Consider the following 27,778-nt stretch of genomic DNA (forward strand, 5'->3'; position numbering starts at 1 on the left):
CTCATTTGCTTTGTTCATTACAATTGTTCATATATATATATAGGCAGTGTCTGCACACTCACATAAGTACTCTGTTTGTTATTTTTATTATTTTTACAATTGATGCAACACTCGATGGCCTTATTTTTTTTAAGAAGCATAAATGATGCAACACATGTTTATACTACCATTGATGCTACACGAGCTGCTGATTGCATACATCTAATGTTCAGGATGTAGTCATTGATTTGGATAATGATAGGTTTGGATTGTCATATGAGCATGCTCTATCTCTTTGGGCTACCAAGACGAGCAAGCTAGACCAAGTTATAGACAAGCTCATGCTGCAGCTGTACACATTCAGAAAAAGTATCGTGGTTGGAAAAAGAGAAAAGAATTCCTAATCAAAGACAAGATAAATGCCTAAGCTTACCTTATACTTCAGTTTTTTTTTTTTTTTTTCCACATGCCTTGAAAAGAGTAAGTTCAATGAAATATTTGTCCTCCTCTGTTATGCCAGTAGTTGCAGAAAAGAAGCTAAAAATTTTCTTTTCCTGTCCTAGTTTTTAATTGGAGATTTTTCATCTAAGAATTGTTCTTATTATTCCTTTTGAAAAATTGTTCTCAAAATTGATGGCATTTTATACTCTGATAGTGTGATTATTACTGATTCTCATGTAACTAATGATTGGTAGATTTGGAATAGTGGTTGGGAAGCTGGGGGAATTGAAGAAGAGGTTGGAATGCTTGGCAGGTAAAGGATTGGCAACTTATAGGAACTTAAGAAGTCTTGAGCTTGTTCTTTACTCTTTTGCTAATTACATTGGTTTTTTACTAAATGATTCATGTTTTTTTTTTTTTTTTTTTTTTTTTTTTTACATAGGATCTTTGGAAAATATATTAATAAACTGCATTGGAAGATGGAGATTGTAAAGATTTAGTGGGTATAGGCAGGCATCTTGTATATATATTTATTTTTACCTAGAATTACAAACTGCTTTTTGTTTATATATTTTTTTTAATGTAATCTTATTGTATTTGATACACATTATATGGTATTAGTTGCTGTCTAGTGAATTTTGTAGTACAAGATAATTGTTTAATAAAGTATTATTATTTTTTGTTAATTGCATTTTAAAAGTGTCATATTATATTTGTAAATGATAATTAATGATATTGTAATCAATTAGCAATATCTAATAAAAAGTTGTTTATTTGTCATGGGAAGGGTTCGGTGACAAATTAGATGTGTCACTGATGTTTTAAGTGAAATTAGATGTGCCATTGATGATTTAAGTGACAAATAATATTTTGTCATCTAATTGTATGCATTGTCACTAATGGATAAGTTTGACCAGCTCATCCATATGTATTGGTGACAAAATTTATGTGAACAATGACAAAATAATATGCTTTACATGACAAAAATTGATGTCACAGTAAGATTCCAATCTATGACGAAAATTTTTTTCATTGCAATTAGATGTTCTTTTGTGACCAACTAAAATGTTCGTCACGAATAAGCTTTGTGACGGATCTATCATGGCAAACACAAGACAAATTGATTTTGTCACCTAAACTCAATAAGGTGACAAAAAGTGGCCTTTAAGTGACAAAACAGCGTTGTAGTGTAGATTGGCAGTAATTGACAACTAATGTTGGTATTAAAAAAAATAATAAAATAAACGAGCAAAACCAAAGCATAATATTTTTTAAAAAATGGTTTTAAATTTGGTATTTAGTAGAAATTGTGCGATAGTTTAATAAACAAAAAATTTGAATCTTTAAATGATCATATTTAATTATTTGTACAAATGAACCAATAAGGATTAGTGTTAGTAACTTAAAATACTTCAGTAAGCTTGATATAGATTAATGTGATCATATTGCTGTTTGCAATTGTTGATGGGCATTATTATTAAGAAAATAGTACGTTTAAGTTGTATGCTTATATATTATAGCATTATTATTAAGAAAATTGTACGTTTAAATTATATGCTTATATGTTACACTAAGTCCCACTAGCTCTATATTAAAAAGACATATATATATATAAAAATTAATCTCATGCTTATCTGGTTTAGTGAAAATATCATAATAATAATAATAGTAATAACGCTAAGGGACAACTAATTATAAGACATATACAAGCTTGAAACTGAAACTGATAAGCTTGCAGTTATAGTTTTGAAATTTGAGTAGCTAGGTATTCTTTGGCATATGAATTTCCTTTAAAGAATGTCGATTCAGTTTCTTTATCAAAATTAGAAAGATAATTAAAAGAATTTTTTTTTTTTTTTGGGTATTAACAGGGTTAACCATGCGTAACTTATTGCACAAGTAAGATCCTTCATGGTAAAATGTTGCCATAATGTTGTCGGGGATCAATATCGGGGGAAGATGAATAACGATGCCAGAAAATGGGTCTAAAAGTACTATAACACGGTTCCTCATCTTATAAAAGGGTTCTTTGAATGTATATGACTCTTCTCAGAGCATTAAATTTAAAGAAATTTCACAAGACTTCAAGGAGGTGAGTGATGATTGTTTACAAATACTTTCAGCTTTTATGGAAACCACTAATGGTGATCTTATATTGGTGCACAAGGGTCCTCAGAATTATAAGTTATTCGAAATCACATACTCAAATGGGCAATTCAAATGCATTCCAACTGTGAATTTAGATAGTCATTGTTTATTTTTGAAGAAAAACAAGTCATGTATTTTGGTTTTAGCATCGAACTATGCTAGCTGGAATTTATAGGGAAAATTCAATATACTATTTAAGCAAGATAAAAGAAGGAACAGGACATTTTTTTTTTCTTTTTTAATTTTAGAATTGAAGAATTCAACTTGGAGGATGAAAGCATGCGGTCGAAAGAACAATGGTTTCCCTTAACTCATACTAAGTCTATGAATATTGATGATGTGTTTTGAACTGTGCCCCCAAAAAAGTTGTGAATAGCTTAATTTAGTACTTTTTTTTTATATTTATATATGATTAACTGATTTTTTGGAAGCATATAGAATATCTGGCTGTGCATCACATGCAATGAAATTTCATGGTTACTCTGCTTCTAGTTGATGCACTTGTAGTTTGTAACCTTATATATATATATATATATATATAATGGAGAATTAGCTTGTTTATCTCACAGATTCCTTGTCAGGACCCGTCCAGAATTCCTTCCCCGGAACCCTAGACAAGCCCTGATCCCAGGGAAATACCACCGAACCTTCCAACGGAAAATCCGGCAGCACCTCCCCTAAGGGTAGAACTAACCAAAAATTTCCTGCACTGAAAACACACTTCTATAATTGTCCCCTTATTCCTCCCACAGTACTACAAGTTGATTCCACAAATTTCAGCACTTCAAAATAAATACAGTAATCCAGTGCATAATAAATACAACAAGAGTGAAAGAAATAGTACAACTGCAATAAAAGAAGAACAGGATACTTCACGAAGTAAAACAGCGATGAAGATCAAGTCCGCTCCGAATGAACACCGACAACCTGGTACCTAGAGGAACGGAATTTAAGAGTGTGAGATGCTAATCATCTCAGTGAGCGACCCTATCTACTATACAATATAATACCACGGTAATAGGTATATAAATAATAATTATTTGGAAATAATATTTTCTCTCAAAACCCTTACAATTCTCTCAGTTGGAAAGGTTCCCCTTTTAAAACATTTTCACAAAACCCTTTATTCATATTCCCCGAAAACCAAGACATCAAATAAATATCCGAACAGTAATAATTATATTTTTAATTCCAATACAGTTTCCAAATATTTTATTTTTAAAACACAGTTCTGAAAATCATTTGATGCACCCACTATATACCAGTGGCGCCAGAGTACCCAGCGTCCCGAGGTACTGCCGGACAGGAGGTTATAGAGAGAAACCGGCATACGGTCGCGTGGCGTCCCACTGCGCCGCTACTAACCTGGTGTCCCGGCCAAAGGGGGGTGGCCGCCCTCTCCGATGGCATCCACAGGACACCCTCATAATATCAACCGCGCGCTACTCACACCCACCTGCGCGCTAATCACATCACCTGCGTGCTAATCACACCCACCTGCGCGCTAATCACAACCGTGTGCACACTAACCATATCACATATAAACAGAACACCAGTACGTGCACGGTGCATCTAAAAATCATAAAATCCATAAATTTAAATCATAAAACAAATTTCACATTTTTCATAAGCATAGCGGGCATAATCCATCCGCTTGAACCGGGAAATTCTCCACAATTTCTTTATAATCAATGCCATAATTTCCATGATTTTCAAATCCACCAACTCCCAAATCCATCAATTCAAATATCCACATTTTCCCAATAGCATAAATAATTTCTCGAAATACCATAATCAAATCTCATAATATTTCATGGGCATATTTTATAAAATTTGAAATCACCAACATAACCAAATATTTTCCTTGAAATATTTGAAAATCAAATCGTGCCCAATTTACCATTAAAACCACACCAATTCCAAAATCCTCAAAACCATAAAATAATTTCACATGGCATAAATTGGTGAAATACACATTTTCTTAAATCCGATAAATTCACAAATAATTCCACAATAAATCAAATAAATATTTGGCACATGGAAATTAAATTCCAAATATTTAAATCACACATAATATATTCATCAATTAAATTCCCCAAAATTAATTTGAAGGTGGGTCACTCACCTGGAGCACGCAATTAACCCATGATCCACTACGGGATCAATTCTACGACTCACCGGTGCTCCTAGAACAAAATTCACAGACAGTCAAATAAATTAATATTTTATTCGGATAAATAATACCCGGTACCCGGGGGGTCAAAACACAAACGATATCTAGAATTTACGAGTTATATACCGAATCGAAGCTCGAGTGATGCTGATCACAGATTCGGTCTTACTTCCCGGTGATCGGACCCGACGGGGTCGGAATCTCGCCGGAAAGCTTTTCGAGTTTCGGCTCTGCAATTCTCCCAAACCGTCACGAATTGGCGGAAACGGAAGCCGGATTCAGATTCAGGAGGTTGAACACAGCGGACTGGAGCCGGCCGGAAATTTCGGGTACTCGCCGGAACAGTATTTTTCGGCGGGCCGCCGCGGTCACCGGCAACCGTCGCCGGCGGCGCGTGCGTGCGGTGGCCGTTGGCTGTGAAATTTTGCAGACTTGTAGATCGTGAGGAGAGCAATCCAACAGGACCGACGGTGAGCAAAACGGAGGTCGGACGGCGGAGAAATCACCGTTTGAAGATTTCCGACCCCTCACCGGAAAACGCTCCGATCCCGGCGCGTCGGTGGTCCGATGGCCGTGATTTTTGGTGAGTAGGCCGGACTTGAGGAGAGGATGATGGGTGTACGGCGCGTGTACTGTATGTCAGCCGGAATAGTGCCGATTCGCGGTGGCCGGCGGTGGAGGGGGAAAAATCGCCGCCAAACTTCGGACGTCCGATCCGGGCGCGTCCGGCGGCCGTTCGCCGTGAAATTTGGAGGTTTTGCCGAAAATGAGGTGGGCAATCTGGCTGGCCTGCATGTGTACAGTAACTAGGCCGGAAAACATGAAAATGACCGGCGGCCGGTGACTCTCTCTCTCTCCTCTCTCTCTTTCTCTCTCCTCTCTCTCTTCCCCGAGTGTTTTAACAAATAAAACCCCTGCGTGACACTGTTCATGCCACGTGGACCACTCAGAAGCTGACACGTGGCATTTCACTGTTCACCACCCAAAAACATTAAAATAATACGGTATCCGGTAAACTTCAAACGTCCATAACTTTTTAACCGGATGTCCGTTTTGAGCGTGCCGCTAGTCTGTGAACTCGTATCGACGAGCACTTCACAACCATGCATGAGTCAAAGCTCAATGCCCCATAAACAAAAAGTCAACTCCGGCACCCCTTGGACAGTTTGGACCGCAACTTGTTTCGTCCATAACTTTCAAACCGTAGCTCCGTTTTCGACGTGCTACCAGTCTACGAACTCGTGGCATCGTGCACTTCGCCACGGTACCCTAGTCAACTCAAAATTATCACCGAGTCAAAAAGTCAACTTTTGACCCCTTCGGTCAGCGGTCAACGGTCAACCTCGGTCAACGTGCACGGATTCCGGTGCGATTTGGGACGGGGTGTTACATTCCTTCCCCCCCCCCCCCCAAATTCATTGATTTCATGGAGGACACCGATTTGATCAAAATGTTTAAGACTCTGTTTTCCCACAATTTATTTCCGACTTTCACTTTATTCTTAAATGCAAATGAAACTTCCATTTATATATTGAATCTGGTTTCAATTATATTGCAGAAAATGCACATAACCATTAACGATCTAGAGAGGTAAGAGTTGTGAATTTTGGAAAGTTCGGATAAAAATAGTTTTTATCTCATATTGTTTGAAGAAGATTGTGAAAATCTGAAAGTTCGAAATTCTAATAATATGGATAAATACGGACGAAACAGAGAAACCTGAAAATAAATAAATAAATAAATAAAAGGATGTGAATGTGCTGCTTCATATAACCAATCATTTAAATACCAGTTTTGATATTTTGATGCATAGCTTATAGTTCTACAGTCAATGGTGAAAAGGTCATGTTCTTCTATTCAACTTCATCAGCCCTCTCACCAAACTGGGAATGTCAATGGTGAAAAGGTCATGTTCTTCAATTCAACTATATCAGCCCTCTCACCAAACTGGGAATGTCTTCTTACTGATCTGCTAGATTTAATCTTAGAAAAGTGAGTCCTTCATTCTAATTATTTTTAGTTCAGTGCGTATGCAGATGGTGGAATTGCATTGCTTTGAATCATAAAGGCGTATGACAACCAACCGCCAACTTCCTTGGTTACTTACAAGTTCCTATGATGAAGATAGAAGAAAGGCTCATGAGTTTACAAAATTTGGTTACAATTGAAATCTGCAACTTCCGGTTATGTATCCCTTCCATATATCTCCATATGATTCATTTTGGATCTTCTCATGGTTGGATGCTCTTCTCGTCAAGTATTGATAGATAGAAGTTTTAAACCCATTTTCGGGTACAACCATTAGTCTTCCTCCAATTGAAAACAAAGGATATTATAGAAAAATGAAATAATGTTAAGGGCCCTTCTCTGGGATCTTTTGAGATCTTTGACAATAATTCTATTTCAAATCAGGTAGCCTATTTGAAATATGGTGATGAATTTTGGACCTATTCAAAAATGAGGAAGAGATATCATGTCTGTATAGCTTTGCATTCTTTAAAAATCGTATACTTGGTGTCTCTCAATTCCATGGAATTTTATCCTTCTAATGAGATTTCTCATAGCATTAAGACTGATGAAATAACCCAAATTTTCACTATAAGAACTTGGATTATTCACCTATACTTTCAACTTTCGTGGAAACCACCATAGGTAATCTTCTAATGGTGCACAGATATGAGGAGAATCTTGGTCAGACATATTAAAAGATATTCAAAATTATGCACTGAAAAGGGAAATTTGATTCCATTCAAGTTCTGAATTTAGATGGTTCTTGTTTATTTTTGATGATTTATAACTGGAAACAATATATAGAAGTTATTAATGTAGTATTACATATAAGTAAGAGAGTAAGAATAAACAGGCTCAAAAAGCAGAGGCCATATTCTATTGTAAACTATAATTAGTTTTATCTTATCTTCTCTCTTTGTCTTTCAATATATGTTTTTCATTATTTTTATCTGAGGGGTTTGTGCTCACGAACACTGCAAGTTTGCCAATGCATGTGCTGTCTTTCAATGTTCTAAACTGTTTCGTTTTCTTAAAAACAATATTATTAAAATTAAAATGCCTATTAGTCACCAAGAAGTAATTATTTAAAAAAAACTCTAGCAATATTTAAGTAAAAAATAATTCTTTCTTTCTTTATTTATTTTTTATTTTTTTTCCCAGTAAAACTCTAGCAATATTTAAGTAAAAAAACAAAGTAATGCAAACATAAATAAACATAATATGACACCTTCTTTTAAAAAAAAAAATATTAATCCAAGTGGACCATTCTATGATAATAGTTTTTTTATTTTTTCATTAGAGAGAGAGAGAGAGAGAGAGAGAAATGTTTGTCGTAAAAAATTCCTTTCGTAAGTTCTTGTTTTTTTAGTCTCGTTTTATTTTATTTTTTTCTTTCCTTTTTGGTTTTGGGTTACATTATTTATATTATATAGAGAAATAATATTTTTTTAAAAAAATATTTTATATTTTTTGGGACAGAGGTCATTGTATTGAATATATGACAAATTCGTTTTACTATCCTATATATGTAGTTGAAAAGAATAGGAGTCCTTACTCTTTTGTGGAGTTTTCCGTCTCTATCATGCATTTATTGTAGAAATAGGAGTCTTTTATAATTAATATCTTGTTACCTTTACGCCTTCACAGTAGACAACAATACCAATTTTGATATTTTCGTCCCTTTGTTTCTACTTCTACAATGGCGAAAACGTTAAGTTCTTCAACCTCATCAGCTCTCTCACCAAACTGGGCATGTCTTCCTGTTGATCTGTTAGAGTTAATCTTAGAAAAGTTAGTCTTTCTTTCTGATTATATCCGATTTAGTGCCGTATGCAAATTATGGAATTCTATAGTTTTGAATGATCACAAAGAAAATCGTATAAGCCTAAGCAACCACCAACTTCCTTGGTTGCTAGTAAGTTCTCGAGACGAAGACGAAGACAAAGATGAAGATAGAGAAGAAAGGTTCAGTTTATACAATTTCGTCAAGGCAGAAATCTGCAACTTCCGGTTAGGTATCCTTCACAACTATCTCAATAGAAGGTATTGTGGATCTTCTCATGGTTGGATGATTTTCTTGTCAAGTTCGGATCAATTAGTAATTTTAAACCCACTTTCCGGCACCACCATTCATCCTCCTCCCTTCAACGAAAATCATAGGGTTGCGAAAGTTATATTGTCAAGGAATCCCTCTCTGGGTTCTTTTGAGATCATTGCAACTTTTTATGGTTTAACAGAAGTAGCCTATTTGAAATTTGGTGATGAATTTTGGATCCACTCAGAGGGTAATAATTTAGCCTTTTTTATTTATAACTTTATATTCTATAAAGATCATATATTTGGTGTCTCTCATCGTGGTAGAATTGTGTCTCTACTTGTAACCAATGGTGATCATAATGGTATCCAATCGTCAAAAGAGTCTTTTTCTCGACAAATCAAGGTCAGATTTGAAGATATTGAACCACACTTAGAAAAAATGTGGGCATCCATTTCATTTATTGTGGAAACCACCCAAAATGATCTTCTACTGGTGCACATTTTTGAAAATTTTGGGCATAGCATATATAAGATATACAAACTCATTGTACTCTCAAATGATCAATTCAAACGTATTCCAATGGTGAATTTGGATGGTCATTGTTTATTTTTAGGAAAAAACCGTCCTATATCAGTTTTAGCATCAAATTGTCCTGGATGCAGACCAAATTCGATTTACTATTCATATGGCATATCAAGAAGACGTTCAGGAGGTGCATATGATATGTATGGAGTTGAAGAATTCAACTTAGAGGATGAAAGTGTAAGGGAGCTTCATCGAGGAATTGGTTCAAAATATGGAGGATCTTGGATTGTTCCAACAATGAATGCTCAATTTGAAGTTGATAAAAGCCTGGTTTAGTGCTTTTTTTTCTTTTCTTTTGTTTTAAAATTTTTTTATTGAAAGTTTAGTGTTTGCTTGGATATCTTATCTGACTTGATTATATTTCAAAATAATAATAATAATAATAATAATAAGTTGATTGCATAAATCATATTGATTTTAATTCCAAATTTGATTTTGAAATTATAGATTTTTGGCATTCTGTGATTATTATTATTATTATTACTTTTTTTGAAAAATATGTTGCGATTATTATACAGACAAGATTTGCTCATATGTATGGTATTTGGTACAATACCTTTAAAGCTAAATTAGAATAAGCTTTTTTTTTTTTTTTAATCTTATTTTTCATCATTATATGGTTTTTTATGGTTATTACAAATTTTAATAAATTAATTCATATGTTTTCTCTTCTTGCATGTGAAAATTATGTTATTCCTGATGTGAAGTTGTAACTAGCTTTTATGCACAAAAACTGCAACAATACTACCACCACGATTATTGTATAAGTCTAAATAAAAAATTTGCACGATTTGGAGATTCATGAATATTATTAGTATATTCTCTGAATCTATTGGTGCAACCAAATTCGTTGTTTTCATGTAAATATTAATCAAACAACAATTTTATGCAATTGGGATGTTTCATATCATTCTAGTTGTAAACTTAGACGGACATTGTTTATTTTTGAAGAAAGAACCATATCATCAATGTGTTTCAGCTTTAGCATTGAATTATCCCAGTGCAAATTGGATATACCTTTCGATTTGGATACAAGAAGGAAATGATTATATGTCATTTTATAGTGAAGAATTCAACCTGAAGGATCAAACTAAGCAGATGAAAAGCTAAAACATTCACATACATCCTGCTGGATCTAAGATTGATACTGTGTTTTGGATGGTGCCTTCAATGAAGTTATGAAAAGCTTACTCATCTTTTATTTTGTTTTATTTTATTTTATGTTTTGTCAATTTTGGCTGGGAACTGCCTTAGTAAGCTTTTAAATTGATTAGTCTCGTTTGAGTATTACAAGAAGTTTTTATTGAACTCTGCTTTGTGTAGACTCTGTCCTCTTATCTCTGCTCGATACTCTGTTGTTTCTACTCTGTTTTTACTCTCAAATAAAATCGTAACAAAGTTTGTATCCTCGCTAGTCATGCTTTCCTATCTTCTATAATTTTCAGCATGGTACCAATTACCAAATCTGCTTTCGATTATAAACAAAATAGAACTTCCATCTTCTGAGTTGAGTATGAATTTTTGACATTCAAATGAAAGAACTTTCAATTTAATAGAATATTTGTGGAATTTAACCTTAAAATCCAAATAATCTTGTTATGAAAAATAAGAATATAAGCAAAATGTAGGGAGATATGCAGGAGCATTGCTTCTCACACAAAATAGCAAATTCAAAAAATTTGAGGCTAAGAAAAAGTAGCTGGCGATTTTTCAACTGGGTTAATGTAATAGAAACTGGCTCTTCCTATAGAGAAATTCTTCTTCTATATTTTCATATAATATGCCCTTTAGCTTCAAACTGTTCATATTAATCCATGATCCATGTAATTTAACTTGATCATCAGTCATGTCTAATTGAGAAAGCAGTTATATGTAGGACAAAAGAAAAAGAAAAAAAAAAATGGTTCTTTGAAACACTTTGAAATTCAATGCTCATGAACGTTGCCGTTTACTTTTTTTTTCCCCCTCGGAATATATATTAATGCATGCTTAATTTAAACAATAATGTTAAAAATACCAAGTCGTTTACCTAAGCTCTAAAACAACAATGTCAGGAATGAAGTATTGCTACGTCTTATAGAGGATCTTAGATTGCTTCAACAATGCTCAAATATATGAAGTTGATAAATCATAAATCATATGATTGAGTGCCAAATTCAATCATGGAGTGTGATATATTTGGCATTATGTAATTACCAAACTTGTTGAGGAATTATCTAGATTATGTCTAATTGAGACAACAAAATTTTCTCACCAAGCAAATTAACTAATAAGGAAATATACAAGCAACCAATCAAGCAACACAATCAACATTTTTTTGGGTAAAATACACAATCAACTATATTTAGGGAGAGTAAGTCGAGCATAGAAATGAAAAGAGAGAGAGAGAGAGAGAGAGAAAGAGAGCAAAAAGCATGCACACCATGAAATAACGTGGTTCGATCAAGGTGATCCATGTCCGTGGGACAAGCAAGGAATAAATCTCATTAATCTCATTAATCTTGGGGAAATACGAGCAAGGGTACTGAATTTGCTCATATATATTGCATTTAGTAACTTTTTTTTTTTTTTTATCTTATTGGTTACTAAAGATGAAGTTATGATTCTTACAAATTTTAGTTAATTAATTAATTATTTATTTATTTATATATTTTTTGTGAGAAGTAATACATGAGTTGAAGTTATTATAATATGCTTTGAATTATGCACAAAATTGCAGAAAATAAAAAAATAAAAATAAAAATACTGCCAATACAATTTTTTTTTTTTTTGTTTTTTAGCACACTCACCATAATTACAACTAGTGTAGTAGTACAGGCAAGTTATGAATTTTGAAGTATTTAAATGAAAAATCGATCCTTCTTGTTAAAACTCTCCGAATTGCAGGACACTATACCATAAATTAATCTTCACGCCAACCATAAAAATATATTAAATATGTTTTAAATTTATAGCAAATAAAATTTTGGTTGCATTATTTTAAGTTTTTCACATCAAGTTTTTTATTTTTGAATTATCTCTATTGCAAGCTTAAGTTCAAAGACTTTGAATACATATTAAAGAATTAAAAGAAAACCTGTCCCAATAAGCTCTCCGTCTTTGTCTCTGTCCCAATAAAACAGAATATTTGTGGAATTTAACCCAAAAAATCCACAAAATCTGGCCATAAAGGATAACTATGATACCAAAGGAATGGAAGCAAAATATAGGGAGAGATGGAAGATCGTTACTATTAAAAAAAAAAAAATGGCAAAATAATCTTCATTAAATTAATCAGACTCTTTGTAATCAATTTGGAAATTAACAATGGAAAACAATAAAACTACGAAAAATAAACTTTTCCTCTCTCAAGTTATGGAATTATCAATTAAATTATAAGTAGTGGAGATATCATCACAAATTGGGCAAAAAGACAGACACTACGCGTGGTCATTAAAGTACTATAACGAGTTTGATACTTCTCTCGTTGTTTTTTAGATACAAAGAGTGATAATTATGACTTTAAATGGTTAAGTGAAATTTGATATAAATACTTTTTTTTCTTCACTCAAGGCAAGGAATTTGAAGTCAGAATCTTTGATATTACTAGGCTGTCCACAAAGTTACAATATATAAACCATATATAATGTAGATACAATGTCATACAATGCCTCACTATCAAATATTATTCCATTTTTCTTAACAAAATGCAATTTTGTGACAGAATTTGAACAGATAAGTCCCCATATAAACTAAATATAGATATATTGGAAACCCAAGAAAAAAGAAAGAACAACTAAACAGAAGTATTAGATATAGAAAATGATTTTCCATTAGAATGATCTTAGGAAGAAGTGAATCCCAGCAACTTTTCCCTAACATCCTTATAGAAGACCAACATTCGATGGGGATCAGGAACGTTTCGTTTAGTTACAGAGACTTGTTTGAAATCATTACTCCATGCATGCAATCTAGGAAATGCCTGATCTTCAAACAGCTTCAGTCCTACTACTTCTTCAACTACTCCAAGCCAATAAGCAAACCCTCCAAAAGCAATATCCACTATACCAATTTCATCTCCTCCGAAGAACTTTTTGTCTCCAAGGGCATGTTGCTCCATTGTTCTCAGCATCTCCAAGCTCTCCGTCTTTGCCTTTTCATGTTCTTTGCCTCTACTTTTGAACATCCTCCAGATTGCCGGACCCTATACCAGAATTTGATCATAGCACAATGAGAAAAATAAAATAGAAAGAAGGAAATTTAAATTCTTATCATCCCAGAATAATATAGCCTAGAACAGAGAGCTCTGTTTTGGCAATGAACAGAGTAATTAATAATTGTGGATGGCTAGTATTTTGGTCTTTATCTCCATAGGAATGGTAATTCGTTAGAAAAAATATTAATAAACAAATAAAATAAAGACTATGTATGTGTAATGCAGTCGTTAAAAAATTATGTCTTACCCTTAAATTAAACTAATGTGAATTTTTTAGATAGCTAAAACTTTAAGCTTTTGCAACAAAAATAACTTCTTGCTGAGATAATTAATTAGTTGAATTAATATTGAAGTTGTACAAGATTTTTCATGACCGAAATGGAATTTGTTGCCTATGATCAATTGTGAAAAAATTAATTCAGTTTTCTACATGAGTGAATCTTGAAACTAGCTCTCTGTAAAATTCAAAATAAAATATCTATACTTTTAGCATACCTTATCGTCGACAAATTTGACCCAAAACCGAGCCAAGGCTCTCTCATAAGGATCACGGGGGAGCAAGGGATTATGTGGCCATGTCTCTTCGATGTATTCGACGATGATCATGGACTCGCAGACAGGTTTTCCACCATGAACAAGAACAGGGATCTTTTTGTGAACTGGGTTGTATTGCAATAGCAACTGGCTTTTGTTGTAGGGAAAGTCTTCTTCTATACTCTCATATGATATGCCCTTTATCTCTAAAGCCCATATCACCCTGAAACTATATAAACTAACCTATGATCCATGTAACTTCACCTGATCATCAGCCATGTCTACCAATGGAGAAGACAATTATTATGTGCGATAAAAAATTGTCAAAAATTTTGCTTGAGTAACAAGCTTTACAACTTCTCTAATCAAACATATATATATATATATTCATAAAGTTTTTAATCTAACACTGTGGAGTGACTTGTGACTAGCCCAAAAAGGTGTGCGGATATAAATGGTGACTTGTGACTGACAAGCTTTACATCTTCTCTAATCCAGCATTTATATATATAAGTTTTTTAATCTAACATTACGTATTATAATAAAGTGTTTATTTAATTAATTGATGTAGTGACTTGTGACTAGCCCAAAAAGGTGTGCAGATATAAATGGTGACATCTAGGCGTTTCCAATAGCTTGGCAGTATTATTTGACTCCAAAACATGATAATATATTAATTAAAGCATAGGACCAGAGATTTTGTCAAAACATATATACCTAAAGCAATTATGCCCCATGCAAATATAGAAGAATGGTATGTGGACACAAACCTCATCTACTGAAATTTTTTTTTCCCAAAAGGAAAAAGAAATAATAATAATAAAAAAAATTAAAATGACAAGGTATATGCTGATACGTCCTCCTGGAATTGAGAACAAGAATAAAATTAAACAATAAATGGACCGACCAAACTGTACAGATTCAACAATATGGTCTTCTTTGCTCCAAAAGAAAAAAAGAAAAAAAGAAAAACCATATATATATGTCCATACTTAACCAATTAGACGCTTATAATAAAACTAGGAGTCCTCTGCCTTATATATATATATATATGTATATATAATTTTTTTAATAGTCCGTTGCCACTAAGTTTTCTCCGCAATAATGGCAAAACAAAAGGCCGAAAAGAACCAGGTATGGTCCTCTAATTCCTCATCATTAAACTTGGTAGGTCTTTCATCTTCTGTTTTAACTTGTTACTTTTCTTTTCCACCTTCACACAGACTGTACAATCAGTTTCTTCTTCAATGGCAAAAAGAAAATCAAAGAAACAGAGATGTCCCTCAAATTCCTCATCAAACTGGGCAGGTATTCCTGATGATCTTTTAGATTCGATCTTAGCAAAATTGGTTTCTCTTTCTGATGTGATCAGATTTAGTTACGTATGCAAGTCATGGAATTCAATGGTTTTTGTTATGAAAAATCGAATAAAACAATAGCAATAGAAGAATAAAATAGAACACACAGATTTACGTGGAAAACCCTTGACGGAAAAAAACCACGAGCAAAGAGAAGCAAGCTTTTATTAATGAAGATTAGTACAAAAGATGAGCAAAATAAAATGATTAAAACCCTCAAAGAATACAATTGAAAAACCCCCGAACAAAAATATATATATATAAATATTGTACGGACGGTCTCGGGCCTATCGGCCCTCTACCTCCGCTACCACCACAGAGCCCATTTTTTCTTTTAAAATAGATTTCATCAAACGGGTCGCACCGGGACTTTTTCAGATCGGGTCAACAAGAATTCAGGTCACCGACTCTAACAATCTCCACCTTGACACGAATTCCATATAAGGAATAAAACACACAAAACTCCAATCTTCGATAACAGTTGCCATCCTTTTCCACACAAAACCAAAGCTTAGGAACGAACACTAACCAAGTCCAAGCAATGCTCAAACTTAGCGACTGGAAGTGTCTTAGTCATCATGTCAGCAGGATTATCATGAGTACTCACCTTGTGAATAGCAATATCACCACAAGCAATAACATCACGCACAAAATGATACCGAACATCTATATGCTTTGTCCTCTCATGAAACATTTGATCTTTCGTGAGAAAGATTGCACTCTGACTATCACAAAATACTGTGGTAATTTGTAAATCATCACTAAGCTCACCAAATAATCCTTTCGACCAAATAGCTTCCTTACAAGCTTCAGTAATAGCCATGTACTCTGCCTCACTAGTTGACAACGCAACTGTATTCTGCAAAGTAGCTTTCCAACTAATAGCACAGCCACCAATAGTAAACACAGACCTTGTGAGAGATCTTCTTTTATCCAAGTCTCTAGCAAAATCAGAATCTACATACCCAATGACACCATCTCTACTCCTCCTAAACTGCAAACAAACATCAGAAGAGCCACGCAAGTATCTGAAAATCCACTGAACTGCTTTCCAATGTTCTTTACCAGGATTCGCCATGTATCTACTAACCGCACTAACTGCATATCCCAAATCTGGACGTGAACAAACCATAGCATACACAAGGGATCCCACTGCACTAGAATATAGAACTCGAGATGTATAATCAACATCATCATCTGATTACGGAGATAAAGCAGATGAAAGCTTGAAATGAGCTGCTAATGGTGTACTAACAGGTTTGGCATTCTGCATATTGAACCTACTAAGTATTTTCTCAATATATCCTTTCTGACTTAGATATAATCTGCCTGCCTGTCTATCTCTAAGAATCTCCATTCCTAGAATCTTCTTTGCCGCTCCCAAATCTTTCATCTCAAACTCTCTACTAAGTTGGGCTTTAACCTTTCTTATCTCTCTCTTATCCTTGGCTACTATCAGCATGTCATCCACATACAAAAGTAAGTAAACAAACGACCCATCATCACTCCTCCTAAAATAAACACAACTATCATAATTGCATCTCTTAAAACCATTAGAGATCATAAATGAGTCAAACCTCTTGTACCATTGCCTGGGAGACTGTTTCAGACCATAAAGGGACTTTTTCAACAAGCACGCATAGTCCTCTTTGCCTGAAACTATAAAGCCCTCTGGTTGTTACATGTAGATGTCCTCATCAAGCTCACCATGTAAAAATGTTGTCTTCACATCTAATTGCTCAAGCTCAAAATCATGCAAAGCCATAATACCCAGCAACACTCTAATTGAACTATCCTTTACAACTGGTGAAAACACATCTATAAAGTCAACACCTGGAATTTGACTATAACCCTTTGCAACTAGTCTTGCCTTATATCTGGCTTCTTCAACTCCAGGTATCCCTTTCTTTCTTTCGAACACCCATTTGCAACGAACAACTTTCTTATCCGTGGGCGATCTTACCAACTCTCATGTGCCATTCTTATGTAGAGACTCTATCTCCTCCTACATAGCAATCATCCACCTATCAGAATCATCACAACTAACTGCCTCTGAATAAGTAGAAGGCTCTTCATTTGAATCAATACTCTCTGCTACATTCAAGGCATAGGCAATCAAATCAGCCTCAGCATATCTCTGTGGAGGTCTAACATCTCTTCTAGGCCTGTCCTTAGTGATCGAATACTGTGGTGCTAGAGGTGGTGATGTAGGGACAGCACCACCATGTGTCTCTAAACTAGGCTGAGGTGTCAACTCTGATGTAGACCCTGACCCAATCTGAAACTCAACCTGTGTACTTGATTTTTGCTGACTTGTATCAGAAAAATCACTAGAAGGCAAATTTCACAGCATAGCATTTTCATCAAAAACAACATCTCTGCTAATTATGATCTTACCAGTTTCAGAACACCACAGTTTATATCCTTTAACACCAGACTTATAACCCATAAAAACACACTTAACAGATCTGGGTTCTAGTTTTCCATTATCTACATGAGCATATGCAGGACATCCAAAGATCTTCAAATTAGAGTAATCAATAGGAGTACCAGACCATACCTCTAGAGGAGTCTTTTTGTCAATAGCAGTTGAAGGAGACCGATTAATGAGAAAACAAGCTGGAGAAGCCGCTTCAACCCAAAATGACTCCAGCATTAGAAAGTATGCAGCGTACCTTCTCCATTATTGTCCTATTCATTCGCTCTGCTACATCGTTTTGTTGTGGAGTTTGACGAACTCGATGGTGTCTCATAATTCCTTCTGACTTGCATAAACCATTAAACTAGTCAGAGCAAAACTCCAAGCCATTGTCAATGCGCAAATGTTTTATCTGCTTCCCTGTTTGCTTCTCTATCATGGTCTTCCAATCTCTAAACATAGCAAAAACTTCACTCTTCTGTTTCAAAAAGAATACCCAAAGTCTCCGAGAGAAATCATCAATAATGGTTAACATATAATTGGCACCTCCTTTAGAAAGCACTCTAGATGGTCCCCATAGATCAGAATGTATATAATCAAGTATCCCGTTGGTGTTGTGAATGCCTTTTGCGAATCTGACTCTCTTCTGCTTCCCAAAGACACAATGCTCACAAAACTCCAATTTACTAATACTCTGACCGTTAAGAAGATCTCTTTTGCTCAACTCAGCCATACCATTCTCACTTATATGACCAAGACACATATGCCAAAGTCTAGTGATATCAGAATCTGACAAAGTACGCGTAGCAATAGCTGCATCACCTATAACAGTAGAGCCCTGCAAGATATATAACTTGGCAGATTTTCTATGTCCTTTCATCACAACGAGAGCACCTTTGCTAACCTTCAGAACTCCACCTTCACCAGTGTACTTGTACCCTTTCGAATGAAGAGTACTCAATGAGATGAGATTCCTTTTCAAATCTGGGATGTGTTTCACATCCCCTAGTGTCCTGACAACTCCATCAAATATCTTAATCCTGACTGTTCCAACACCTACAATCTTACAAGATGCATTCTTTCCCATCAACACAGCACCTTTAGATACAGTTTCATATGTTGAAAATCAATCCCGATTGGGACACATATGAAATGTACAGCCAGAATCCAGAATCCACTCATCACTGGGTTTCGAGTTATCAGAGACAACAAGGAGTTCTCCATCACTGTAATTATCTTCTGCAACACTAGCTTAGCTTGAATTGTCCTGTTGCCTTCCCTTTTGATTAGCAACAGCCCTCTTATTCCTATTCTGTAATTTATAATACTCTGATTTAATGTGTCCTTTCTTCTTGCAATACCTACACACCTTTTCCTTGTTACTTGATTTTGATCTGCCTCTTCCGTCACCACCAAAATTCCTCTCTTATGTCCTGCCTCTAATAGCAAGACCTTTTGCCTGAATCTCGGATCCCACTACAAGCTGCTTCATCTTTTCCTTAGAGAACAAAACATCATAAACCTCTTCCAAAGTAAGAGTATCACGACTATATAAAATTGTATCTCTAAAAGTAGAATATGAAGAAGGCAGCGAACGTAGCAAAATCAACCCTAAATCGTCATTCTCCTACTTAACCTCTATAGCCTCTAAATCAGCAACAATTTCCTTAAAGACAGTTAAGTGATCAGCCAAAGACGTACCTTCAGACGATGAGAATACAATCGCTGCTTCAGATGCAATTTGCTAGTCAAAATTTTTGTCATGCACAATTGCTCCAATTTCAGCCATAATGCAGCGGTAGTTTTCTCCTTCAACACGTCCTGCAGAATATGATTAGAGAGATGAAGTTGAATTTGAGTTAGGGCTTTACGATCCTTCCGTTGTTTCTCTTCCGCAGTCCAAGACGAGGGCATTTTATCAAACCCTAATAGCGCATCCTCCAAATCCATCTGCGCAAGAACAGCCCGCATCTTAACTTGCCATAACGCAAATCTGGTGTCGCGATCCAATAGCGAAATATCATACTTCACGGATGCCATTGTCGAAAAAAACAAGCCTGGCTCTGATACCACTTGTTACGAAATATTGAATAAAACAATAGCAATAGAAGAATAAAATAGAACACATAGATTTACGTGGAAAATCTTTGATAGGAAAAAAACCACGGGCAAAGAGAGAGCTTTTATTAATGAAGATTGGTACAAAAGGTGAGCAAAATAGAGTGATTAAAACCCTCAAAGAATACAACCGAAAAACCCCCAAACAAATATATATATATATATATTGTACGGATGCAATAAACTAAAAATTGGAAAGGTCCATACCGCAGGGGCGCTGCCCTCGCATCCCCGTCGGGCTCAATGGTGGGCTACGGTCTCGGGCCTATTGGCCCTCGACCTCCGCTATCACCACAGAGCCCATTTTTTCTCTCAAAATAGATTTCATCAAACGAGTCGCACCGCGAGTTTTTCAGATCGGGTCAATAAGAATTCGGATCACCAACTCTAACAGTTTTGATTCAGAAAGAGAAGCTAAGGAAGCTTACAACACACCAACCTCCTTGGTTATTGATTACCTCTATGAATCGGATACTCAAAATCTTTATGGATTGGAAGGGTAGCAAAAAAGGAAGGCCAATATTGAAAAGAAAGCAAAACTTGTACAATCTGGCAAGTGGCTCTGAAATCGTCAACAAATTAAATATTCCATTTAGTTACAAAAACTATCAGTGTTTTGGTTCTTCTCATGGGTGGTTGTTTTACAAGGAGTACAAGAAGCGTGTTGTAGTACTTTTAAACCCAATTTGTGGCATCGTTATTAGTCTTCTTCGGATAACTAGGGTATCTTTAAAAGATGTTAATGATTTTATTTTGTCAAGTGACCCTAGTTTGGGATCCTTTGAGGTACTTGCAATTTGTGAAGGTTCCAGTGGTGACCTAGTAGTCCATCATAAATTCGGTGATGAATTTTGGACTTTTTCAGTAACAATGCATCCTGACCGCATGCTTAGCTTTGCATTTGATTGCGATTCGGGTAAGCTTTATTATCTGAATATAATTCATTCTTCAAAGAAAACTGACTTACAAGAAATTATTACAGAGAATAAAATTTTCTCTGAAGATTTGCCACCTGAACTTTCAGTTTTTGTGGAAACCACCAATAGTGATCTTCTAATAGATACAGAAGAAAGCAGTATAAAATCTTCAAAATTGTGATCTTGAGTGGGAAATATTATATCACTTTAGCTATGAATTTAGGTGGTGATTGTTTATTTTTGAAGAACCATTTAGCAGGTTCAAATCAATGCATATCAGTTTTAGCGTCGAATTTTGTTGGATGCAGAGCGAATACAATTTACTATACAGATAAGTTATGGCGGGCAGGAGTTAGTTTTCATAAGTGTATAATTGAAGAATTCAACTTGAAGGATAAGAGTTTTCGAACAAAAGTACAAATGCTTCCCAAATCTGATGCTGGGTCTATGTTTGATACTCATTTTTGGTTGGCTCCTTCAATTAAGCACGGTTAGAACATGCATCGGATACATATGCATTCGCTCAACCAAATTCTCAATTTTTTTTTTTTTATGGGTTTTCTTCATGCTTTGGTGTTTTAAACTTGAAATATATGGAGGTTTTTATTTTGCATTTCATTATCCCATTGAAAGTTTTTGTTGATAAAAATGGCTTGCACTAACTAGTGGATTGACAATGCTCAACAAACCAGCATAGTTTTTGATTTTTGAATTTAACATTTAAATACAAAATGTGTGATAGTTAATAAACGAGGAAAAAGGATTTCTTTCTTTCAGAAATTAGAAGAAGACTGTTAATTTGTAAGTAACTTAAATATGATAGGTTTTCTTTTTTTTCCTTTTTGTCATTACTTAGATATTGTAGTTAACTTTGATGAGCCGATTAATGCGTGAGAAAGATTAAAGCGATTATTGTACTTTCATATTTATTGATGCATACTCAGAATTTACTGTTTAGTGTATATCTCCTGTTGATCGAATTTACCAAGGGATCATGATGCTTGAAAAAGAAACGGACAAGCAATTTTAATAGCTAATTATAATTTCCATATTAATTCTTTGAAAAAAATGTCAATTACAATTTTATCATTAAAATTAGGGAGGTTACGCGATTTAAACAGGCTATTCTTTATTTTATGAATATCATGTAAAATCAGTTTTCTTTTTTTCCATTTTTTTTTGGGGCCCACCCAGTAAAATTGGATATGTAACCCTTATTTGCATAGACTCCGTCCTCATACCTCTGTTTTTATTAGGGTGGTACGATTCTATTTCATCAGTAAAAAGTGAAAAATGCATGCACGTGTTTGATAGTGGAACAGAAGTAGCTGTGAAATTGTAATAATTAATTATAATTTCCATATTAGTTTCTTTTCTAAAAAATGTCAGTTTCAATTTTATTGTTGAAACTAGGGAGGCTACTCTCTTATGAATATCGTGTAAAGAGTAATAAAACTGGATTTTACTCTTCTTTAAATAGCCTTTGTCCTACTCATCTTAACTGTCTTTGAATAATAAATAAAGAAGAAAAAGAATAAAAACCTTTTGTTTTAAAACTCTATTCGTGAGGTAGGTATTTTCTCTGTTTTCAACTTTTTGTTAATTGAATGCCAAACGTTGATTCAGTTAGGCCTCTTGACAAACTTCCACATCCAAATGAAAAAATAAAAAAGAACATTGAAGTTTCACTTAACAATATTTATTTTATATTGAACGTTCAACTAATTAATAAGATAATCACACTTCGTTTTTGCCACATCACTTGCTAATAAGTAGGTAAACTTCTCATAGCACTACTGTATTTTAAATTTAGTTATCATTGCAATGTTTTTTTACCGTAAAAAAATAAAATAAACTGAAGGTCGTAATAATTAGCCATATTTATATAATTTTTTTTTTTTTTTTTAAGATCAATCTTATATATTCATCTACCGAAATGTTTTCCAAAAAAATAAATTGATTGAAAAGGCATATATATATTTTAACAGAAATATACACATCTAGAACATTTTTAATGGCTTGCTAGATTTTTTTTTTTTTTTTTTTGTTGGTTACGTGGAGAAATGGACAACCATAAAAGAGAAAAAAAAAAAACAAAAAAAAAAAACACAACCTCCCCAATAAATCTGTCTAAACACCCTGTCAAATTGAGTTGTGGTGAGGAAAAAAAATAGACAATGTCAATGTGACTCTTGAGGATTTATCAGACATTCTAAAATTTTCTAAAATATAATTTTTTTCTTAAAAATTCAATTATTTTGAAATGTTAAAATATTCTTTTAATTAATAGCCATATATATCTTTTTATGCACATTATAATTGGAGAACAATTTTAAAATATTTATGCTATTTAAATTTAGATGGTATTAATTACTATAGTACATAAGCATGAATCATATTCACCATTAAAAATACTCTTAGGCTTAAGGTTTCATTTTGGGCAAAATTCCATTTTGGATCTATATATATGTATATATATTTAGTATGTAATAGAGTGATTAACCATTAATACTTCATTTGGAATTGAAAAAAAAAATCAAAATTAAAATATGGGGCGACCACATTATACAAATTCAACAATATGGTCTTCTCTGCTCAAAAAAAAATTGTTAGCTAGAATAACTATAAAAGAAAAAAAAATAAAAATCCAGACTTGACCACGCGTTGGAAAATTTTTAGCGATTCACACTGAGAAGCTTTTATAGTAAAAACAGGAGTCCACTGGCTAATATATATAAATATATATAAATTTTAAATAAGTATATTATGATGGTGGAGGGACTGTATATATAAATATATATATTTACACAATGAAAATCAAATAAAGTTAATGAAACCATAAAATTGGACCTTATTTGATCTAACTGTGTGTGTATATATATATATACAATTTATTTTATACTCCGTCGTCACTAATCAGGTTCCTTGCAATAATGGGAAAACGAAAAGCAGAAGAGAATCAGGTATGGTCCTCAAATTCCTCGTCATCAAACTTGGCACGTCTTCCAACTTTTATATTAACTTTTTAACTTTTTACCTTTTCTTTTTCCACCTTCACAAAGTATACAATCAGTTTCTTCTTCGAAAATAAAATTAAAGAAAAAGAGATGCTCCTCCAACTATTCCTCATCAAACTGGGCAGGTATTCCAGACGATATCTTAGATTCAATCTTAGCAAAATTGGTTTCTCTTTCTGATGTAATCAGATTTAGTTCCGTATGCAAATCATGGAATTCAATGGCTTTGGTTCACAAAGAGAAGCTAATAAAGCTTAAAATCTACCAACCTCTTTGGATGTTGATAAACTCTAGGTATCCGGCCTTCTACAAAAGAAGAAAGCCAATGATCAAAAGAAAGTGAAACTTATATAATTTAGCTAATGGCTCTGAAATCCTCAACAAATTGAGTATTCCTTCTAAATACCAAAACTATGAGTGTTTTGGTTCTTCTCATGGCTGGTTGTTTTATAAGGAGTTGAAGGAGTGTGTTGTAGTACTTTTAAACCCAATTTGTGGCACACATATTCGTCTTCCTCCTATAATTGGGTTATCTTTCAAAGATGTTCATGATTTTAAATTGTCAAGTGACCCTAGTTTGGGATCCTTTGAGGTACTTGGAATTTGTGTAGGTCCCGAATATGTAGTAGTCCATCATAAATTTGGTGATGAATTTTGGATTATGTCAGAAGGATTGCATTTTATTTTTCATAACGCGTGGTTTAGCTTTGCATTCTACAAAAACTGTATACTTGGTTTCAATAGCATGTCTGGTAAACTTTATTCTGTGGATATAATTCATTCGTCTACAAATTCTTCCTCCCGGAGAATTGTGCTAAAAAAACATTCCACTTAATAGGGTGGTTATGAAATCTTCACCTAAACTTTCAGTTTTTGTGGAAACCACCAATGGTGATCTTCTAATGGTGCATAGATATAGTAAAAGTCAGTATAAAATCTTCAAAATTGTGTACTTGAGTGGGAAATTTTATATCACTCCAACTCCGAATTTAGGCGGTGATTGTTTATTTTTGAAGGGTCATTTTTCTGGTAAATTTTTTGATTCTAATCAATGTATTTCGGTTCTAGCATCGAATTTCGTTGGATGCGGAGCGAATTCGATATATTAAATAAAAAAGATACTGCTGGCTGGAGATGGATTTGACAAGTGTATAATTAAGGAATTCAACTTGAAGGATAAAAGTTTTCAGAATAAAGAGCAAATGCTTCCTAACTCTGACGATACTATGATTGATAGTCTTTTTTGGCTGGTTCCTTCAATTAAGCACGGATAGAACATGCATTGGATGCATAGCAATTGCAGAACTGGACTCTCTATTCAGCTTTTTTTTTTTTTTTCTTTCTTTCTTTTTTTTTTTTTTTTCGTTATGGGTTTTGTTTATGCCGGGTTTTTTTACACCTCAAATATATGACAAATACATGTTTATTTGAATAATTTATTTTGCGTTTGATTATCCTATTGAAAGTTTTCGTTGATAAAAATGACTTGCATTACCTATTGATTGACAATACACAACAAATAAACATAGTTTTGATTTTTGAATTTAGCATTTGAATACAAATTGTTTGATAGTTAATAAACGAGAAAAAGGGTTATTATTATTATTTTTTTTAAATTAGAAAAGGACTGTTTGTTAGTAACTTAAATATTGTAGGCTTTTTTTTTATTTTTCTTATACATTGTAGTAAACTTTGATCAATTGATTAATGCTTGAAAGAAAGATTAGCGCGATTATTGTTGCAAGCAATAAATCATAAGAGTCACTGTTATATTTATTGATATGAACTAAGAATTATGTATTTGTATATATATCTCGTGTTCATCTGAGTTCCCAAGAGATATGCTCAAAACATAAACGGATAAGCAGTAGATATGAGATTTTATAACTAATTGTAATTTCCATATAAATTGTTTTAAAAAATTCATTAAAATTCTGTAGGTTAAGCTTTTAAACAGACTATATTCTCATATTAATATCATGTAAAATTGGATATCTTTCTTTTTTGGACCTATAAAATTGGATATGTAACCCTTCTTTACATAGCCTCTGCATCTTCCCTCTGTTTTAATTAATACTTCCCTAAAAAAACAATAAACAGAGTGTACACTCTGTTTTAATACTCTGTCCTCGTGAGACGGGTGTTTTCCTCTTTTTCCATTTCTTTTTCTTTGAAGCAAGTTATGCCTCCAAGCAATTAAACAACAAGTCAAGGCGAAAATTGATTCAATAAATGTTCAAAAAATTTTAGATCAAAATAAAAGAAAAGAAAAATAAAAAAACACACACACAAAGCTTGAAAATTTTGTTTCCAATATTAAAATCAACCTAGCTACTACCTCATCATATCATATATATAATTTTCTTCTTGAATTTTTTTTTTTTTTTTTTTTTTTGGTTTTGGCTGGATTTCCCTTTTTTTTATTATTTTTTAATATTCGGGGTGAAGTGAATTGACTTGGATAATTGTTCAAAAAATAGTAGGTTTTTGCAGCTATTCGTATAATGATCTAAAATAATCTATCAATATAAATGTGAGAACTTTGTTTAAAAAAATAATTATAAATTTGGAGGCATTTTTGTAACACCCCGTCCCAAAGTACAACGAAAGTTTTCCAATTTTGATCGAGGTTGACCGTTGACCGTTAATCCAAGGAGGTCAAAAGTTGACTTTTTGACTTAGATGGAATTCTAGGTTGACTGAGGTACCGTTACGAAGTACACGTTGGCATGAGTTCGTAGACTAGTAGCACGTTGAAAATGGAGCTACGGTTTGAAAGTTATGAGCAAAACAAGTTGAGGTCCAAACTATCCAAGGGGTGCCGGAGTTGACTTTTTATTCATTCAAAGTTGAGCTTTGACTCATGTATGGTTGTAAAGTGTTCGTCGATACGAGTCCGTAGACTAGCGGCACGTCCGATTTGGACATATGGTTTGAAAGTTATGGACCTGTAGAGTTTTTTCAAACACCGTATTATTTTAATATTATTTTTAAACATGTAATGATGTGCCATGTGTGACTTAATGAAGGTGACCATGTGTCACTATGTTGAGATGCCACATATCAACCATGTTTAAAACCAAATTATTTTATTATTATTATTTTATATAATAATATTATTTTTAATATTATTTAATTAATTTTTAATTTCTTTCTTTTTTTCTTTTTTCTTTTCCCCACGTGGGAAAACACCTTTCTCTTTTCTTTTCCTTTTCTTCCCTTCTTCTTCCCCGAGCCCGACAGAGACAAGAAACACACAGAGACTTCTCTCTCTCTCCTTTGACTCTCTCCCCCTCTCTCTTTGACCGACCGTTTGGCCGGATTTCAGTTGCCGGATGGCCACACGCACCGGCCACCGGTGAAGCCCAGCTCCTCGAGACCTCAACCTCCAATTTTCCCGGCCAGTCGCCGCCGGAGGCGCCCAAATCGGGCCGGTGAAGTCGGCGGCTGCCGATTAAGTTTTTCTGGCGATTCTCACCGTTTCCAACCAACCCAGCCAGACCCATACCTCTATCCCACCATTTTCGACCCCTCTGAGTCCATTTCCGGGGTTAGATTGCCCAAAATCCTCACCGTTTGAGAGATCCCTCAAGTTTAAATTCGGCCGAATCTTTCCGACCAAATTCCGGCCACCGCCGGTCGAATTGAACTCAATGGAGGTCGGTAATGTGATCCTCATCTCACAAGCTTTCCATAGACATATAATTTGTCAATTTTGGATAACGTTTGTGTTTGACCCCTTGGTACCGGGTATTATTTACCCGAATAAAATATTATTTTATTTGACTATGTGTGAATTGTGTTTTAGGAGCACGGGTGAGTTGTGGAATCGATCCTATGATGGAT

At 34.1% G+C, this 27,778-nt stretch overlaps 2 protein-coding genes across 2 annotated transcripts; one reads left to right on the forward strand and one right to left on the reverse strand.

Moving 5' to 3' along the window:
- The first annotated feature begins 8,450 nt into the window (after window positions 1-8,450).
- On the forward strand, window positions 8,451-9,650 carry LOC107422757 (putative F-box protein At4g22660). The gene has a single exon (XM_060815373.1). The coding sequence runs from the start codon at window positions 8,451-8,453 to the stop codon at window positions 9,648-9,650; it is 1,200 nt and encodes a 399-aa protein (XP_060671356.1).
- Window positions 9,651-13,022: 3,372 nt separating this feature from the next.
- On the reverse strand, window positions 13,023-14,397 carry LOC107422765 (probable glutathione S-transferase). Its single transcript, XM_048476670.2, is given in 2 exon segments — window positions 13,023-13,557; window positions 14,065-14,397. Coding segments are annotated over 2 exon segments (678 nt in total). The 5' UTR covers window positions 14,383-14,397; the 3' UTR covers window positions 13,023-13,197.
- Between the last annotated feature and the right edge of the window lie 13,381 nt (window positions 14,398-27,778).

This window comes from Ziziphus jujuba, chromosome 3, assembly GCF_031755915.1.
Source record: "Ziziphus jujuba cultivar Dongzao chromosome 3, ASM3175591v1".
Taxonomy (NCBI): domain Eukaryota; kingdom Viridiplantae; phylum Streptophyta; class Magnoliopsida; order Rosales; family Rhamnaceae; genus Ziziphus; species Ziziphus jujuba.

Bases quoted from the DNA above. Each gene is read 5' to 3' on its own strand.
- LOC107422757 (XM_060815373.1), top strand. From the start codon at position 8,451: ATGGCGAAAACGTTAAGTTCTTCAACCTCATCAGCTCTCTCACCAAAC.